Source organism: Sceloporus occidentalis, unplaced genomic scaffold, assembly GCF_023333645.1.
Source record: "Sceloporus occidentalis isolate IW3139 unplaced genomic scaffold, rSceOcc1.0.p SCAF_7, whole genome shotgun sequence".
Classification (NCBI taxonomy): Eukaryota; Metazoa; Chordata; class Lepidosauria; order Squamata; family Phrynosomatidae; genus Sceloporus; species Sceloporus occidentalis.
Window position 1 is genome coordinate 67570356 of NW_028316987.1, and position 19730 is coordinate 67590085.

At 40.6% G+C, this 19730-nt stretch overlaps 1 protein-coding gene across 3 annotated transcripts in view; it reads left to right on the forward strand.

Annotated features, from left to right (window-relative positions):
* Window positions 1-19730, forward strand: part of SGCE (sarcoglycan epsilon) — a 38310-nt gene that overhangs the window by 14237 nt on the left and 4343 nt on the right. For 2 of the 3 annotated variants that reach the window (XM_089533210.1, XM_089533208.1), the window contains exons 4-9: window positions 3794-3866; window positions 8593-8791; window positions 9141-9303; window positions 12806-13017; window positions 13893-13919; window positions 15628-15816. In XM_089533210.1, coding sequence (XP_089389336.1) covers window positions 3794-3866; window positions 8593-8791; window positions 9141-9303; window positions 12806-13017; window positions 13893-13919; window positions 15628-15816 — 863 coding nt within the window. The remainder of the gene's footprint in view (window positions 1-3793; window positions 3867-8592; window positions 8792-9140; window positions 9304-12805; window positions 13018-13892; window positions 13920-15627; window positions 15817-19730) is intronic. The other variant, XM_089533207.1, reaches the window with a different exon arrangement.

Genomic DNA, 19730 nt, shown 5'->3' on the forward strand with positions numbered 1-19730 from the left:
CTATGTGGTCAACATCTGTCAGAGGACCTACAGATTCTTAGGCGGGATACAAACCGCCATATAGTATGTATAAGATACGTACTAGGGTTAGGAAGGGGCGGTGCTTCTGCACCCCCCTAACCCTAGTACGTATCCTATACGTACAAGATGGCGGCGCCCCTTCTACATGGGCGCCGCCATCTTTACGTACTGGACGCATAGCGTCCAGACGTGTCGCGGCGCCTATGACGTCGCGAGTCCGCGCCAGGCGCCTCGCGACATCATAGAGGCGCCGCAAGAAGAAGCTCCGAAATGGAGCTTCTTTTTTGCTCCGCGCGGGAGCCACGCGGTTTGACTGCTGCAGCTCCCGCACGGAGCAAACGGCGGCGGCGGGGAAGCGCCGCAAAGCGGTGGTTTGTATCCCGCCTCTGAGAGGTATTCTCTCAGGTAAAAAAATTGTGGGCTTTTTTTTGCAGTTTTCCCACTTTTCACAAAGGTCCTGCACCCCTAACCCAAGCAAATGTGGAGGGCCGACTCTACATATGAAATCTAATGCCACAATAAATCAGTTTATTTAAAAGGGCCTCACCAAGGGAGATGCCAGGACTTTAGGACCTTAAAGGTAAAGGTTTCCCCTTGACATGACTGTCTAGTCATGACTGACTGTGGGGGGAGGGGGGGTGGTGCTCATCTCTATTACTAAACCAAGGAAGCCAGTGTTGTCAAAGACAACTCTGTGATCATGTGGCCAGCATGACTGCACAGAATGCTGTTACCTTTCCACTGAAGTGATACCCATTTATCTACTTAAATTTGCATGCTTTCAAACTGCTAGGTTGGCAGAAGTTGGGACTAGTGATGGGAGTTCACTCTGTCACGCAGTGCTTGGGCCTCAAACTGCCAACCTTCCGACCTTATGATTGTCAGAATTGGCTTCTTATCCACTAAACCACTGCATCCCATCATTTAGGACCTTACAGTGACATAATCTCATTCCTTAATCTTATTCCTATTTGTCCAGATAAATTTGATTACAATTCCCATTATCCTCAGGGAACATAGCCACAGCTCTTTCCACCATATTTTAGACAGTTTACTCTGAGTTTGATTATTTAGTCCCATATAAATTAGTCTTGACAAATCTGTCACAATGATTTCTATAAAGCTAAAACATGATTAAATTTGAGTTGCATCAAGTTTTAGTCATTCTTACTGAAATGTATGAGACTTTAGTGGTTATACTCCAAGTAAGACTAGCTCTAGAACAAATCAGTTACATTTAATAAACACACATTTTAAAAGAAGTTGTAACAAAGAAAACAACGACATTATGAAGCCTAAGCTTTCATAAGGAATAACCTACTTCTCAGATGTTTGAGGTGGGCAGTGAAGCAGTCATAGGCCTGGAACAGAAGGGCCTTTGTGGCGCCCTCATCATGTGTGAGGTCTGCCTGGTGTTTGTGCGTGCATCCTATTAAAAGTAATGACTAGCAGGTACATTCTTATGTGTGTCAGACTGAAAACAAAGGTGGTGTACATTTAGAAGTCCCTTTCATTTACACCTTGTAGTGTGTCTTCAAGTTATTTTGGAGCTATGGCAACCCAAAAATGAACATATTGAAGGGTGTTCTTGGCAAGATTTGTTCTGAAGGGGTTTGTCTTTGCTTTTCTCTGGGAGTGAAAGAGTTTGCCCAATGTTAACCAAAGGGTTTCCATAGATGAGTGAGGATTCAGACCCTGGTCTTCAGAGTCATAGTCCAACATTCAAGCCACTGCACCATGCTGGATCACTAATTTATGCTTGCAGTTCTTACAAGCAAGTATCTGAGACACTTGAAGTGGAATTTTGTGCATGTCTCCTCAGACGTTGGTCCCATAGATTACAGTGGGGCTTTCTCCCAGTTAAGTGGATCTAGGATTTCAGGTTCATGCAGTTTCTATATATTGGAGACTGGGGGGGGGGGGATCAAAAGTTTCACGGAAATAAAAAATGGATTCCTAAAGACAAGCATAAACTTTCATTGAGGAACATGAGAGACACTGCAGACTGAGTCAGCCAGAAAAATCATCATCAGCAGAACATGTTATAAACCATCCTGGGCATAAAATGCTCTTTGAAAACACTGAAATTCTGGACCATGCCAACAACTATCAGGTCAGAATGCACAGGGAAGCCATTGAAATCCACAAACACCTGGACAACTTCAACAGGAAAGAAGAAACCCTTAAAGTGAACAAAATTTGGCTATCAATCCTGAAAAATGGCAAAAGCAGGAGTCAGCTAATGCAAATGGAAAACCACCCAGGTTCAGGGGTTTTCCCAGCAGACAATGATCACTAATTAAGCATACACTAATCCTCTTTGCATATCCTCCCACCCTGAGGCCTTGCCATCAAAAATAGAACAATACATAGATTAACATGGAAATTACTCCTCCCTATCCAGGATCACACGGTATACATATCTATATACCCCACTCTCTTCCATGCCAGTCATATCTTTTAGACTGTAAACCTGAGGACAGGAACTGTCTTTATACATAGATGTGAGAGCCTTTTCAGCTAAAAAGATTAGTGCAAATGGTGCTGCCAACTTTTCAGCTAAAAAGATTAGTGCAAATGGTGCTGCCACAGATAGATGTTGCATGTTTGTCTGTCAGAGCTGTAGCTGTAAGACTATGAAACCTAAACACCTGAAATTTGCTATGGGTACTAAGCCATGTTTGGTGTTTGTTTGTGTCTGGGTAACAAGTTTTTTCCAAATGTATTAATTAAGTTAATTTGATTTAAATGTGTCCGTGTGTTGAAGCTTGCAGTACTATCTTCATTCCACAGGTGGCTGGTGATCCTAACCAGTGCACAGGTTTGCATTCAGTTTAGTTTGAAAACAGTGGAGAATTGTCTAAGGCACACAGTCATAGGTCTGAATGTTCCCCTTTTCTGTGGGGAAGCCTCCTTTGTAGTCTCAGAGTTGGCAGACTCATCCTTCAGGCTTTACAGGGCTGTACCATAGCACAAAAACAGAGACTATAGCCAGGATATCAAAAGAAGATTAAGAATGGGGAGTGTGGCTATAAAAGAACTAGAAGAGATCCTAAAATGCAAAGATGTACAACGGAGCACAAAAGTTAGAATCATACAAGCATTTGTATTCTCTATTACCATGTATGGATGTGAGAGCTGGACAGTTAAGAAAGAAGAGAGCAGGAAAATCAATTCATTCAAGATGTGGTGCTGGAGAAGAGTACCATGGACAGCCAAAAAGGCAAACAAATGGGTCCTACAGCAAAGCAAGCCAGAAATCTCCCTGGAAGCCAAAATGACAAAACTTACACTGTCATATTTAGGACACATCATGAGAAGAGAAGACTCATTAGAAAAAAATGCTTGGAAAGGTGGCAGGAAGTAGATAGAGAGGAAGACCACATGCTAGGTAGATGGACTCTATTAAGGAGGACACGAGTATTAATTTACAGGAACTAAGCAGATCAGTGGAGGGCAGGGAGTCTGGAGATGTCTCATCCACAGGGTCACCATGGGTTGAGATTGATTGGAAGGCAGTTAACAACAAAATAACAACAAACCATAGCAGATAGTATATCTTGTATTGTTAATAGCTATGCCTTCACTCAGGCAGGGTGGACAGAACATGAAAGATGCTCAACCACCACTCTTGCTTTTCATCCTCTAAAGCTACTTCTTTTTAACAATTTCAAATAACTGGATGTAAGATTGTTATTAAGTGTATTTTTTCATGCTCACCTGATGATCTTTGTCAGAAACTCGGTAACAAGTTCTTGTTTTACTTTATTAGATCACTGCATACAACAGGCGTACCTTTGAGACTGCACGACATAATTTGGTTATTAATATAGTACCAGCAGAAGGTATGTTTACAGAACTTGCTCAGCGTTGTAGATTATACAAATGATAAATAATATCATAGATTTAGATTACTACAGCATAATTAAATTCAAAAAGCATGTTGTGATGGAAAAAGAGCATGTAGAGCTGTCTTGTTAATTTCCTTTCATTTGGCTGTTTGTAAGTCACTACTGTTTAAAAGGACTTGGTCTTCATAAAAATTATTTGGAAATGTTAGGATTTGTAACAGCAGCTTACATATAGAAAATGTATCCTGCCTGTTAATATAAACTGTAGGAGTGCCAAACACTGGGTTATGAGCTCCAGGGTAAATGATTTATGTGTGTGTGTGTGTGTGTGTGTGTGTGTATTTTATAATATATATAATTTTATATATATATATTATGATGATGATGATTTACCCACCTCTTCCCATGGATTGAGGTGAGGAACAACAAGAACAACAACAGATTAACAAATATACAACATTAATTAAAAACAATATTAGTTAAAAACACACATCAGTTTAAAAGGACAGATAAGACACATACATATTAAGTAATCCACAATTAATCATTTAAAACTCTAATTTTCAGAGTCATTTGGATATGCCTCCTGGAAGAGAGTGGTTTTAATGCTGTTTTAAATTAGGAGAGCATCTTCAGCTGCTAAATTTCTTTAGGTAGTCCATTCCACAGTCTTTCTTAGGTATTATGGACAGTAGTAATTTTTCATAGGTCTGGCAACTCCTTATTATTTACATTTGTCCAGCGCCATTTCCGCAACCTTCAGTCTGTTAACTCTGACCATCCCAGTAAGACTTTGAATTCATCTCTCTCTTCTCTTGATCTTGGAGACTCTGCTGATTCAGCAATGTCTTTATTTAATTCAACTCTTTCTTCAACTCTCAACAGCTTTGCTCCTGTATCTGTATGCATGTCTTCCCCTAAGACTAGGCCTCAGCCCTGGCTCACTCCCACTATCAGGTTCCTCCGGTCCTGCTCTTGAGCAGCCGAACGTCTTTGGAAAAAGTCTAGAGAACCGGCCGATTTCATTCGTTATAAATTCATCCTTTTTTCTTTTTCACGCACTCTGTCTATGGCAAAACAGAACTATTTTAAATCACTGATCTGCGCTAATGAGAGGCGTCCTCAGCGTTTGTTCTCCTGCTTCAATACACTACTAAAACCTTCCTCTCCCCCTGTCTTCTCATCATTTTCCCCCACTGACTTCACTAACTTCTTCATCACAAAAGTCACTACTATTCGATCTGAAATAATTCCTCCCGACTTGCCCCCTACCACTAACCTCCTGGTACCTTCTACTAATAAACTCTCTGGGTTTCCCCCTGTTTCTCTGGATGAACTCTCTACGCTGCTAAATTCTTCCAAACCTACTACCTGCTCTCTTGATCCTATTCCCTCCCGTCTCCTAATCTCTATAGCTCCTTCTCTTCTGCCCTCGCTCCTCTATATCTTTAATCTCTCTCTCTCTATGGGTTCCTTCTCTTCTGACTTCAAACATGCTCTCGTTTCCCCAATTCTGAAGAAAGCCTCTCTCGACCCCTCTTCTTTGTCTAGCTATCGTCCAATTTCTCTTCTTCCTTTTCATTCTAAGGTCCTAGAACGGGTCGTTTATTCTCGCTGTATTAAGTTTCTTGAAGCCAACTCCATCCTGGATCCTTTCCAGTCTGGCTTCCGCCCACAGCACTCTACAGAGACAGCCCTCACCAAGATCTCAAACGATCTCTTGCGGGCCAAGACAGACGGCTTCTACTCTATTCTCATTCTTCTTGATTTGTCTGCGGCCTTTGACACTGTTGATCACTGTCTCCTGATTGATTTACTCTCTGACCTTGGTTTCTCCGACTCTGCTCTCGACTGGTTTAAATCTTACTTGTCAGACAGATCTTTTCCAGTGGTCACGGGTGGTCAGACTTCATCCTCTGTTCCCCTATCTGTTGGAGTTCCCTAGGGCTCTGTCTTGGGTCCCCTTCTGTTCTCTCTATATACACTGTCCCTAGGTAAACTCATCAGTTCTCTTGGTTTCTCCTATCATCTGTACGCTGACAACACTCAGCTGTATCTCTCCACCCGTGACATTTCGACGGGGCTTGAACAGCAAGTTTCTTCTTGTCTGACTGCCATCTCTCAGTGGATGTGGCTTCGGCGCTTGAAGCTCAACATGTCTAAGACTGAGCTTCTTGTCTTTCCACCTAAACCCACCCTTCACTATTCCTTTTCTGTTTCTGTCGACGACACTTCTATTCAACCAGTTCATCAAGCCCACAGTCTTGGCTTTATTTTTGACTCTTCTCTGTCATTTATTCCCCAGATCCAGGCCACTACCAAGGCCTGTAGATTCTTTCTCCACAACATTGCCAAGATCCGTCCATTCCTCTCAGCCTCTACTGCCAAGACTCTAGTCCATGCCCTAGTGGTTTCGCAACTAGATTATTGTAACCTCCTTCTGACAGGGCTTCCTCTTTCACACCTCCAACCTTTAATCTCTGTCCAGTATTCAGCTGCCCGTATTGTCACATCCACTCGCCGCTTTGACCATGTTTCACCTCTTTTATCCTCCCTTCATTGGCTCCCCTTCCGCATCCGGTACAAGCTTTTATTATTGACTTTCAAAGCCCTCCATGGATTGGCCCCTCCTTACTTATCTGACCTTCTTTCTCCTTACATTCCTACTCACACCCTCCGCTCTTGTAGTCAAGGTCTCCTGTCACAGTGTAGGACTACCACTGCCCCCTCCCGAATTCGTCCCTTCCCGCTTGCTGCCCCTTACTCCTGGAACCTTCTTCCCCCACATGCACACCTCATCACTTCTCTACCCAGTTTCAAAACTGAATTAAAGACTATATTGTTTAGAGAAGCATTCCCAGAGGTGAGCCCCTCTCTGACCCAGGAAGCCTCCTTTTAACCATCCATCAAGAAGCCAAGCCCTTCCTCCAGTCCATCTGCCTTGGTCCAGGCCTCGGAGGTGGAGAAGATCTGCTGGACCTGATCCTATTCCCCACCACCACTCCCTTCTCCTTTTGTGTGGTGTCTTTTAGATTGTAAGCCTGAGGGCAGGGAACCGTCTGACTAAAAAATTTATGTACAGCGCTGTGTAAATTTACAGCGCTTTATAAATAAAGGTTGATAATAATAATAATAATTTGCTTTAAAAGAGTATTTAATCTTGGAATCATCTAGTATCTCTGTTCACATATTACTTGCTAACCATGGTTTGGGCATTCATTCCTGCTATTGGATTTATACACTGCAGTTCCCTCTTCCATTTCTTGGATTGATGCTGAAAATTGAGCAAATGGTGGCATGCCTCCAATTCAGAATGTTGGAAATGGAATTTCTAATAGTAGTTTGGAAACAAACTGTAGTCTGTGGGCCCGAACAGACAGGCCAAAATAAAGCTGCTTCGGGTCACTTTGGAGGTATGCTGTTTAAATGACACTCACATCTTAAGATGCCAGAAGCTGCGCCAAAACTTTGTTCCAGTCCTTAGGACTGGAGCATGGTTTTGGTGCGGCTCCCAGCCTCTTAGAATGCATGCATCATTTAAACAGCATAACTCCAAAGTGACCTGAAGCAGCTTTATTTTGGCCTGTCTGTTCAGCCCTGTGTAAACCAGGAAGCAAGAACAGAAACTGGAGTTCACAAGGTAGGGAAAAGCCTTGTGAGTCTGAAACTGAGGCACAAAAACTCAAACCTTAAGTGTAAACCCAAGTCTGTGGCTTAATGCAGATGTAGTGTTCTCCATCTTGTAACCATGGTTAAGAGACTGAATGTCTATCCCAAACATGGGTGGGAGTTAGATTTTAAGCTATATATTAATTATAATTGTCTGCTGTCAGTAATGGACTGGATGAGGGCAAACTAGTTGAAACTTAATCCAGACAAGACAGAGGTGCTCCTGGTCAGTTGTAAGGCAGATCAGGGAATAGGGACTTTGCTTGTGCTGGATGGGGTCATATTCACCCTGTAATCTCAGCCTCACAGCTTGGGTGTGCTCCTGTACTCAACTCTGAGCTTGGATGCCCAGTTTTCAGCAGTGGCCAGGAGTGCATTCGCTTAGTTGAAACTTGTGTGTCAGTTGTGTCCATTTCTTGAGATGTCAGATCTGGCTATGGTGACACATGCCTTGATTACAGCCTCTTTGGGCTACTGTAACACACTCTACATGGGGCTGCCTTTGGAAGCTGTTCAGAAACTCCAGCAGGTGCAAAATGACGCAGCTAGAATGCTGACTGGGTCCAGTTACAGGGAGCATATAATTCCCTTGTTGAAACAGCTTCACTGGCAACTGGTTAATTTCCCAGCACCATTCAAAGTGCTGGTTATGATTCATGACCTATAAAGCCCTATATGGCTTAGTTCCAGACCCTTTGAGAGGCCATATCTCCCCATATGAACCTTTTAGAGTCCTAAGATTTTCAGGAGAAGGCTTTCTCTTGGACCCACCAAAATCACAGGCACGAGAGAGAGCCTTCTCAGTGGCTGCTCCCACCCTCTGAAATGTCCTTCCACAGGAGGCGAGGCTGGCCCCCTTCCTGTTAGCTTTTTATCAGCAAGCCAAGACATTTTTAGTTAAGCAGACATTTGATATATAATTCATATCAGGGTGATTTTTATGAAGTAGGTGAATTTTCATTATAAATAAATAATTTCCAATTTCTTATTCTGGCTATTTTGGAAATTTAACAAGAATCTAAGACACAATTAATTTTTCTCTGTAATCCAGATTTTCCTATGCGATATCAAGCAGAATTCTTCATTAAAAACATGAATGTTGAAGAAATGCTGGCAAGTGAGGTTCTTGGAGATTTCCTTGGGGCTGTGAAAAATGTTTGGCAACCAGAGCACCTGAGTGCCATAAACATCACCTCAGCTTTGGATAGGGGAGGCAGAGTCCCACTTCCTATTAATGATATGAAAGAAGGGTAAGTAAGTAATGGTGTTAGCAGAATATTTACACCTTTTAAAAATTAGCTCTGATTGAGATTTTTTTTAAAAAAATTAAGCTTTGCTGTCCTAAAATATGTTTTTGTGAAATTTTCAGACGGCAACATGAAACTTGTTTTGTATTTTGCTTCCAGCTTTCATGTGCTTATATTTAACAAGGTGTCATTATAGACAATAATTTTTCTCACGTATTTAAGAATGAATTTTGTATTAGAAAGCAGAGTTTGAAACAATGAAGAAGTGAACACAGGATATAATCTTCAGCTCCAGGCCATTGATCAAAGATTTGTGAACAACCATCCTAAAACTGTCAATGTTTCTTTGCAGAGTCTATGTTATGGTTGGTGCGGATGTTACTTTTTCTTCTTGCTTACGGGAAGTTGAAAACCCACAAAATCAGCTAAGATGTAGTCAAGAAATGGAACCTGCCATAACCTGTGATAAAAAGTTTCGTACTCAGTTTCACATAGACTGGTGTAAAATCTCTTTGGTGAGTTACTTGTTAACTTCACTGTGGAACACTCATAACTATACTGTGTTTAAAATAATATTATAGAGGGTAGATGCTACTGACACATTAATAATATACAGTGCGTCCTCGCCTTACGCGGGGATCCGTTCCGGATCCCGCCGCGTAAGGCGAATTCCGCCTATGCTCGAGCCCCATTGTTTCCAATGGGGCTTGTGCACGGCGGCCGCAGCGGCGCGCGGGGCGCAACGGCCGCGCGCGCCCATTCAATTGAATGGGACGCACTGCCCCTTCCGCCCCACGTATGCTCAAGCCGCGTATGGCGCGCCTGCGTATGGCGCGGGCGCGCTGTATTAGGAACACAGGAAATCTCATACTGAGTAAGACCCTCAGACCACATAGCTCGTTGGTGTCAATTGCTTTCCTCAATTTCAGGCAGAATTCCCCCCCCCCCCCCGGCCGCCATTTGAAAATCTTAGGTGTTCTCTGGTGGTTCCCATGCAAGTTACTGGGCCTGATTCTGCTTAGCTCCTGAAATCAGATGAAATCAAGACAGTAAAACCTGGATTGCCTTGGAAGGTGGTGGAATCTCCTTCAATTCAGATCTTTAAATAGAGGTTGGATAGTCAAGTGCTTTAGCTGCATATTCCTTCATGGCAGAAAGATGGACTTAATGGCTCTGAGGGTCCCTTCCAACTCTTTGACTGTGATTCTAAGAGAGTTCAGGATGGTGTGTGAACCTGTTATATGAGCACCAATGGTTAGGTACAATGGACTAAGCTTTTTTCATTTGTAGTGCTGATTCTCTGAAATAGCCTCCATATGGGAACCTAGTTGTTCCTGATACTGTATGCTTTTTCAGTGTCTGGTACAAACCTGTTTCTTGGAAGAGTTCACTGGGCAGGGCTCAGTTGAACTGGATTTTTTTGATGTTTTGGTTATTAGTTACTGTTCTTTTGATGTTTTGGTTATTAGTTACTCTGTGTTTCTAGCCACTCTGAGTTCCTCTGCTGCAAGTCCTATTTAGGAGAAAAGCAGAAAATAAATCAAATGAATAAATAAATTTCTAAAACAAATGAATATTTTGCCCTCGGTACACAGAACTTAGAAACATTAGAGGAAAGCATTTGAAGACAAAGATGGATGATGGATAGATGGACAGATAGACAAAGATAATGTGCATTTCAATGTAAGTGGAAAGAGTTTTGCACTGTTAACAGAATGTCCCAACTTCACATATACACTGACAGGATCTGAGCTGATAGTGACTGACAAGGAAAGACTGACTAGGAAAGAGATCTTGGAATTTTGATGGGTAGCTTAATGAAAATGCCAACACAGCATGCTGTAGCTTGAAGAAGGCAAATTCCATGGTGAGACTAGAAATTAAAATAAAATTGCTAATATCATTACCCATGTATGATCTATGGGCCAGTTTCACTCGGAATACTGTGTACCACATCTCAAGAAAAATATTGTGAAGCTTGAAAAGTTGTAGAAAGGGGTAAATAAAATGAGTAAGGGTACAGAGTAACCCCTCTTGCCATTTCAAAATGGCAAGTAAAGAAGATATAATACAGATGTATGAAATGATGCATGTCATGGAGAAAATACACACAGAGAGAAGTTGTATCCCTTTCTCATAATACTTCATGTTCTGTATAGGGTTTCCTATGGACATTTGATTAGCCACTATGAGAACCATGTAATAGAGCATGTGCTTAGAATACAAAAGATCCCAGGTTGAATTCCTGACATCTAATAGAATTGGAAAATACTTCTGATAAAGATCTCATGCAATCTCTAAGTTACTTAAGAATTAGCATTAAGAAATAAGACTTGGTAGTTCTTTGAAGCCCTGGAATTTGCTCTGTAAGCCTTGTTCAAGCTTCTGTTTTCCTTAAGGCAACACAATCCTTAATCTTAGATAATAACCAGTAAAGCATTGCTAAACAAATCCTTAGTTGTGATTATGTTTCATCTGTCTAACTTTCCATGCAGGGAATTCTGAATAGTGTTTATCATTTTATGCAATTCCCGTTGCCTGGGAACTAGAATGCTCATGGATTTTAAAGAGCTAATATGGAGATTGAAACCCAAGGTTAATAATTATAAAGTAAGTTATAGAATTCTTGGGGATTTCCTCTCTTCTAGTTCTGCCCCCGGCCAGCTATAGTCCATATACAGCGGGCTTTTGGTTTCCACTGGAGTTTGGTTCCAGGACCCCTATGGATACCAAAATCCATGGATGCCCAGGTCCCATTATGGTGTCCCTTATATAAAATGGCAAAATCAATTGCTTTTTGGATGTTTTTTTGGAGGGAATATTTTTAAGTCATGGATGGTTGAATCCGTGGATGAAGAATTGGTGGATATGAAGGGCCAATTGTATATGTAGCTGAAGCTTAAAGGGAAAAAATCATGTGTGATAACGGATGCTCTATATTCAGATCCTCATCCCAATTCAGCAGCCAGGATTTTCAGCCTCTAGCCTTCCTCAGATTGTCAGAAATAATGCTGATCAGCTCTCCTTGCTGAATAGGTGATTTGGCATTACTGCCTGCTTTTTTAAGAGATATGGATCCCTTTCTCTAGTATTCTGAAAAAGTATCGGGGGCATCCTCAGTCAAGATCTCAAGCATCCATACAGTATCTTCACTACTATCAAACACAGCAGAGCCCTGTAGCAGATGTTGTGATGAGCTGAGGAAAACCCTTGACAGATGTCAGTCTTCAAAATCTGCATTTTATACTCTTAAGTATTTTTTGGCCCATCCCAATGGTTCATCATATGGAGTTAAAAGCAGATTATGGTGCAGGAGCTTAACGTTAAAACCATGTCCAGTTTTCTCATGTGGTTTGTGACTCTTTGGTGATTACAATGAAGTAGATTGGATACATTAGACTGTTCCAAAATGAAAACAAAAGTAATGAACCAAGTGAGTTTCCATTGTATTTCTATGTTACACTAAACTGTAGTTTCAGGCTACGTGCATGAACAGAAAGGTATGAACTGTGGGGATTGTGCAATACCCATCTTCTTTTCTCATTCCTTTGTGGCCAGGATGAGGAATCAGCCAGAATTCAGTTTTCTTTCAGCAGATTAATGGCTTGTTTTTCCACGTTCAAATCAAGACCTGTGGCTTAAAGTAAGCTCTAGTTTGTTAAACAGGGAAGGCAGGAAGAGTTTTTTTTATAAATGATTTGCTTAGCAGTTGACTGGAGCTTATTTTAAACAACAGTTCCCTTTTCTTTTTGCTCGTGGTTTAGCATTATGAACAGGCACTGTACTTTAAATAAAAAGACCAAAAGTATTGTTTTTCTTTAATTTTGGTCTTTTTCCCCCCTGCAGATGAATTTTATGGTGCAAAGCATACTTAAAAATAAATTGTGATTTTGGTTGCCTAGTGTTTAAGCTTTGTTGGAATGAATGGAGGTTGTCAGTTGCACTGTTTTCTGGGCTTTGATTCCCCCCTCCTTTTTTTAAAAAAAAGTTAAATTACTTCTTGTCTTTTGGTATCAGGTTGATATAACACAGCACGTTTTTACCTATCAAGAAGTGATTCGTGGTGAAGGCATATTACCAGATGCTGGCGAATACAAGCCCCCTTTGGAAAGTCTGAAAAGTCGGGATTATTATTCTGATTTCCTCATTACATTGGCAGTACCCTCTGCAATAGCACTGGTGCTTTTTCTAATACTTGCTTATATTATGTGCTGCCGAAGGGAAGGAGTGTGAGTACTGTACTTTGAATGCTTTGCAAATGATTGTATAATTTTGCAAGTTCACAGGCACTTGAGAAATTCAGTAGTTGAGCTTAATTCAGTTCATAAAACAGGTTTAATAATTTCTAAAACATGCAATAAAATTACTCCAATTAGTCAACTTTGGTACTAGAAATATTTCTTGATTTATTATGAAACTGCAAAACTGAGGAACCTGGCCACAAAACTACTTAAATGCCATTAATTTGAAGCTAATTCCAGGGAACAACATCTCTTAACAATTAAAATAAAACTGATCAATATTGTGAACTGAATTTAGGGTTATAAAAGCTAAAAGCATAAAATGAAAGCAGCAAGCAACACAATTTCTTCCATTTTACATACACATATTCTAGGAACCTTTCAGCCCAACATCTGTCCTTTTAACCTGCATATTCACTTCTCTGTGTATGCGTCTTCCATCTCTGTCATCTCTTTATGTGCTTTCACCCATGCTTTCTCATAAACGTTATGGTAAATGCTCCTAAGTTGCATAAATGGTCATGATCCAAATAAGCTGTATACATGGAGAAAACAGAATCCCTTACAAGCAGCTGAAGTCTTGTGTGATATACCAGAGTTGCTCACGATGCTAAAGAGGCAATCCTCTGTTAAAATATAGTCTGCCTCTTTGGTTATTAGAGCTGCTGTGGCAAATCTTCAAAGGCAGCTTCAGGGTGCACAGAGTTGTTGGCTGCATGTCTTCACACACAGCTTCTTGGAATCGTGACCATTTGTAGCAGGGTCAGCATTTCCACATCATGTACTATTTCCATCAGCAGTTAGATTTAATGTTCCAAATATCAATGCTATTATTTAATTCATAACTTTTGTTTTATTTTTAGGGAAAAGAGAAACATGCAAACACCAGAGTAAGTGTCTTCTTTCCTGTTATTTTCTTCCATCAGTTAATTTTCATTTCCCAGTAGCTTGTCATGCTTCATACATGTATACCATCTTCATTCTCCTTAACTTGTTCTTCATCTTTGTGATGGCTGCTTTGAAAAAAAATGTAGCAAGTAGGATAAAATAAAAAGGGTTTAAAAGTTCATAATAAAACAGGTCAGAAACCAAATATTAATAGTCATTTCAGGCTTGTGATTTACTGCCGATAATTATATAAGGTAAAGGGAAAAAATAGTGAAAAGTTTTAAGTGTAACCTAAGCCAAAGATAAAGCAGGGGTGGGGGACCTTTGGCCCTCCAATTATTTTGGTCTTCAACTTCCAGAAGCCCTAGCCACCATAGGCAATAACAGGCATTGTGGGAGTTCTAGTCCAAAGCATCTAATAGGCCAGAAATGGTTTACCCCTGCTATAAAGCTTACCAAATTAAAAATAATATTTCCATTTGATTTCATGGAGTTTCATCTACATACCAAGAATACTGCAGGCTCATACAGTCATTTAAATTTAACCCTCCAAATGCTTTGGACTTCATTTCCCCAGAAGTCCAGCGAACATATCCAAAGATCAGGGATTCTGAGAGCTGAAATCCAAAACATCTGGTGAATCAAGAGAGTCTTCTCTAGAGCACATGTAACTTATGCAAGGCCAATGTGTTACATGGTCATTATCAAGCCGTTGCCTAGGACTGCAGCCAGGGAAACAGATGATGCTATATGAATGATTGTATATAATTTGTCTGTTTTTTCCCTCTTCTAAATAAGTACTATGGTCTGGTCCATGGACCAGTGTTGGTCCATGAGCCTTTGCTGGCGGTCCTTGGTGAGTTTCCAGGAAAGAAAAAAATTGTAGCCATTGGAGAAAAATAGTGATAATAATTGTGGATCCCCCACGTCAGGGTAGCTTGAAATGCATTGTTCTAAATAACAGTTGTAAGGGTGGGCATGCTGTTGCTTTGGGTCTTTGTGAAAATTGCCCTCTTTCTCCAAAGTCGCTTGTTGGCCAAGAGAGAAACTCCTGTTGGTGTCAATGCGGGATTCCTTACTGGAGCTAGTTGCTGTAGAGGTAGGGGTACATCTACATTGTAGAAATAATGCAGATTGAACCACTTTAACTCCCATAGCCCCATCATACAGAATCCTGGGATTTGTAGTTTTGTGGGGCACCAGCACTCTTTGGCAGAGAAGGCTAAAGAACTTGTAAAATTACAAATCCCAGGATACCATAGGATGGAGTTACAGCACTCAAAGTGGTATCAAACCTTATTTCTACCATGTAGGTGTACCATAGGAGAGGTTTTTTTTTATTGAGGGAAAGGGTTTACTGCTCTCCCCTTTATATTCTGTTTCCATACAGATGCCCCCACCTGAAGGGGGAAAAAGTAGACATGCGTAATGCAAACACACATTGAACGTTTGGACTTCAGTGAAGAGTGGATGCTGCCAATGGGCTTTATAAGACCTGGCACTTCTCTAAAAAGAATTATGGTTTTTTTTTTCCCTTTCCAGATAAAGTTGAATCTGGAATTTGTTTATAAATGAATCTTCTGCTTTGAAACTGGTTTGTCATAATCTGCCAAATTACTTGAAATTCTGTGCAATTTGTGTGCTGTTTGTTTTTACAAGACAAGCAACTCCAGTAAATATGGGGGGAAATGTTGTTTCCTTTTTATATAGTATCCAGCTCGTCCACCACAGTGCAATTCAGAAATCCACAAAAGAACTTCGGGAAATGTCTAAAAACAGAGAGATAGCATGGCCTCTCTCAACGCTTCCAGTATTTCACCCAGTCACTGGTGAGATTGTACCACCGGTTCACCCAGACAGCTATGACCACACTAGTATGCCACTGATGCAGACACAGCAGTAAGTATAATTAAAGATGTCTGTAACTCAAATATTTTAATTATATTTTGTTGTGGACCTGCTGACTTCTTTCATTGTGCAGATAGCACTGTGGACTTCATGCTGTAAGACAATTTTTGATGCTGTGTTTAAAACAGCAAGTTTCATGTTACACAATCCAGTAATGCACTTTTGTAAGATGTCAGTTATAAATTAAGCTCATTAAGAAATTTTAAAAGAAAACTAAAGCTGTGAAGAGCTCTAGGTCACATTTTATATTAAAAACACAATTAATTGAAAACTATAACTCCACATAGGATCAGCTACAAAATGGTGTGGAGTAACTTTTAAGACAAATGCTTCTGTTCCTGGTTTAGACAGCCTTATTTAGGCTTGACATTTGCTATAAATAGTTATTATGAGACAACAAAAATGTATTGAATACTGATGATGTAGTGTAAAATACAGTTCAGTTTCCTGAAAGTCAGAGCAGCTTCCAAGAAAGAGATCCCTCTATCTAGGGTTGAACCCAAAAATTCTCTTCCCTTCAGAGGCTTCAGAGGTTTTGTAAATAATCCATATCATCAAACCGTGACTACCAGTGCTGTGTTTCAAGCCTTGGAACATCAAGGCAGAAGCCTCATAATTTCCTCATAATGGATTATATTATTGATTGTGCCACACAACCATTGTGTTTGAATGGCAAAATTGTACAACTGAATGCACATTCACATGTAACTTTGTACAGAATGTGATGTTCTACATTAGACAAGAATGCCTAGCTGCTTCTATAGGGGAACTTAATGTGGGAGATTAACAGGATTCTGAGCAGTATCTCCAACTCACTGGCTTCTCTTGAACTGTTGCTTGCCATCTAGGATCTCAGAAAGTTTCTTCTTCCTCCTGCTGCTCCTTTGGGTACTGAGAAACAGAAGAAACAGGTTTTGTCTGGGCTTTGGCTCTGCAGGAGTGTTAGGCAATGGAGATTATCAGACAGGGGATGGGAGTGAAACCCGTCCTTATCCCATCTGTGACAGAGATCACACGAAAGACATTCATACATTCACGCTGATCCTGTCATTAGACTGTCAGTGAAGTGGAACTGCATTAACACATTCTTCCATTAATACAAAATGAAGGCCAAGGACAGGACAATTCCACTTCACTGATGGGACAATGGCAGGATCAGCGCGATGCCATGTGGAAGTCTTCCGCGTGATTGCAGTTAATCACAGTTTAATGATGAGACATTGACAAGATAAGCGCGACATCATATGAAAATCTTCTCACAATCGCACTATAAGAACAGGAAGAGGATGGGACAAGGATGTTCCATACCGTCTGATAATCTCCAATGTTATGGCTGTGTGTACTTGGATCTCGATTGAAGCCATATAGAAGGACCTTTTGGCAGGAACAACCCTTTGTATGAAAGAAAAAGAGTCATGAACCAACAGTTGGTTGAAATATAGATAATATTTGCTAATAATGATCTTCAAAAAATTCATATGCAGAGGGATCTTGTATAACCTCTGAGACTAACTGAAAGAGAGACGTTGTAGACGTAGGGGGAAGAGTCTACTTCCCCCATGCATCTGAGGAAATAGGCTCAAGTCTATGAAAGCTCATGCTACCAACTTCTCTCTTTCAGTTAGTCTGAAAGGGGCTACAAGATCCTTTTGCATATTGATTTTGCAGACTAACACAGCTATGTCTTTGAATTCAAAATGTTCATTAGCCATAATGGATAAAATCTTTTATGTTAAATAATTCAATGGATCAAATGTTTGAATGAATGAATCTTCATTAAAAAGAGGACATGTCCCTTGGCACTAGCTAGGGTGTCATGGCTACATATTGCTGCATGGGATATTGAAACAGATAAGCTGGATCCACCATTTGGCGCAATTCAAGATGTCTGCTAGCAGAATAAGATGGTTTAAAATTGCCTCCTGCAACTGAAGCTTTTAGAAACTTGCTGCTCTTTAAAGCTATAAAATACCTCACACACTCTAGAACTGTTTAGAAATGTTCACAGCAGTTATGGCCGGTTAATACTGAATTTAACACCAACTATTTGGGGATTTTTAAAATAATAATAATAATTTATTTTGACTTGGCACAACCATCACTACTCCCAGAATCTCACCTTCCTCAACCTCTAAATCTTCATTAAGTTCTTCCTTTGCTTCAGCAATCACTTTAGTCTCAGGCCCTGTGGAGGTGCTAAGTGGAATTAGCACATCAAGCCCTCAGATCAGACAGCTCCTCCACCTAATTTAGATTCTCCAATTTGAGGGTCAGAAAAGAAAACAAGGCTGGCAATGAAAAGGTAGCTGAGTCTTCCAATGGGGAGGTGAGAGGAACAGCAGATGTTTACCATTCCTAATGACTCCTGGGACATGGGAGACAAGGGAGTGCTAGCATATTTGATAGTCCTGATGAAAAATCTGTACTTAGGGCAAGAAGCCAATGTTAGAACAGAATATGGAGAAACAGAATGGTTGTTTGGCAAGAAGGTCAGGCAAGGTTGCATTTATCAACCTACTTGTTCAACTTGTATGCAGAAAACATCTTATGAAGAGCAGGTTTAGAAGGTGGAGGAGGAGTGAAAATAGGAGGGAACAACAACCATCTAAGATATGTGCCTGACACCATATTACTAGTGGAAAACATCATAGACTTGGAAAAATTGCTAAGGAAGCTAAAAGAAGAAACTGAAAAAAAAAGGCTTACTGTTGAACATAAAGAAAACAAAAATAATGGCCATGGAGGATCTGCATAAATTCAACCTAGATGATGAGGTAATCAACATACAGTAGTTAAAGAGTTCCCATACCTTAGATCAAATATTGTTCAGAATGGAGACTGCAGTCAAGAAATCAGAAGACTAGGAATGGGAGGAGCAGATATGAAAGAACTAGACAAGATCCTAATGTGTGAAAATATACAACTGAACACTAAAGTGAGGATTGTCCAATCCATTGTATTCCCCTTCACCATGTACGGATGCGAAAGCTGGACAGTGAAGAAAGCCAATAAGAAAAAAATTAACACATTTCTGATGTAGTGTTGGATTAGAGTGCTTAGGATCCCTTGGATGGCCAAAAAGACAAAAATGGATCCTGTAACAGATCAAATCTGAAATCCTCCTAGAAGCCAAAATGGCCAAATTGAGGCTGTAGTACTTTAGCCACATCATGAGAAGGCATGGCTCATTAGAAAAAACAGTAATGTTAAAAAATGTAGCAGGTAGTAAAAAGAAAGGAAGATTGCATGCCAGATGGCTAGACTAAATTAGGGAAGTCATGGGCCTGAATCTACAAGACCTGAGCAGAGCAATAGAGGATAGGGAGTCTTCGAGATGTCTAATCCACAGGATCGACATGAGTCGCAGTCAACTCGGGGGCAGTTAACAACAAATGGCTCCTGGAGGGACAGTAAGGAAAACACTGGTGTCTATTAGAATCTTTATGTGCTGCATAGGCTATTTATGAGAATTATGAGATTAATGTGGGGTAGGGGAACTGGAAAACATAGATGGGAGTGGGTGAGAATGTGAAGACAAAAATGGTTTCAAAACTAGCAGGAGCAAAGAGCTGCCCTTGGATCAGGGTACAGAAAATGGGCGAAGGAACCAAGGGTCTACTCAAGTTTAATTTTTGGTCCTATAATTTTTGCCTTGCTTGGGCAATGATGGGCATTAGCACATGCTTGAATGTTTCCTTTGCCACAAAGAGAGAACTTGGGGTTACCCACACTGTTTAACAGTGAAATGTGCTGCTTTGGAATCTTTGGAGCTTTTAAAGCAGAAGATGGATGGTAATCTGTCAGGATGTCTTTGATTCCGTATTTCTGCATGGCAGAATAAAGTTAGATGGGATGGCCCTTGGGATCTCTTCCAACTCTGTGAGTCTATGACGATGCACACAAGA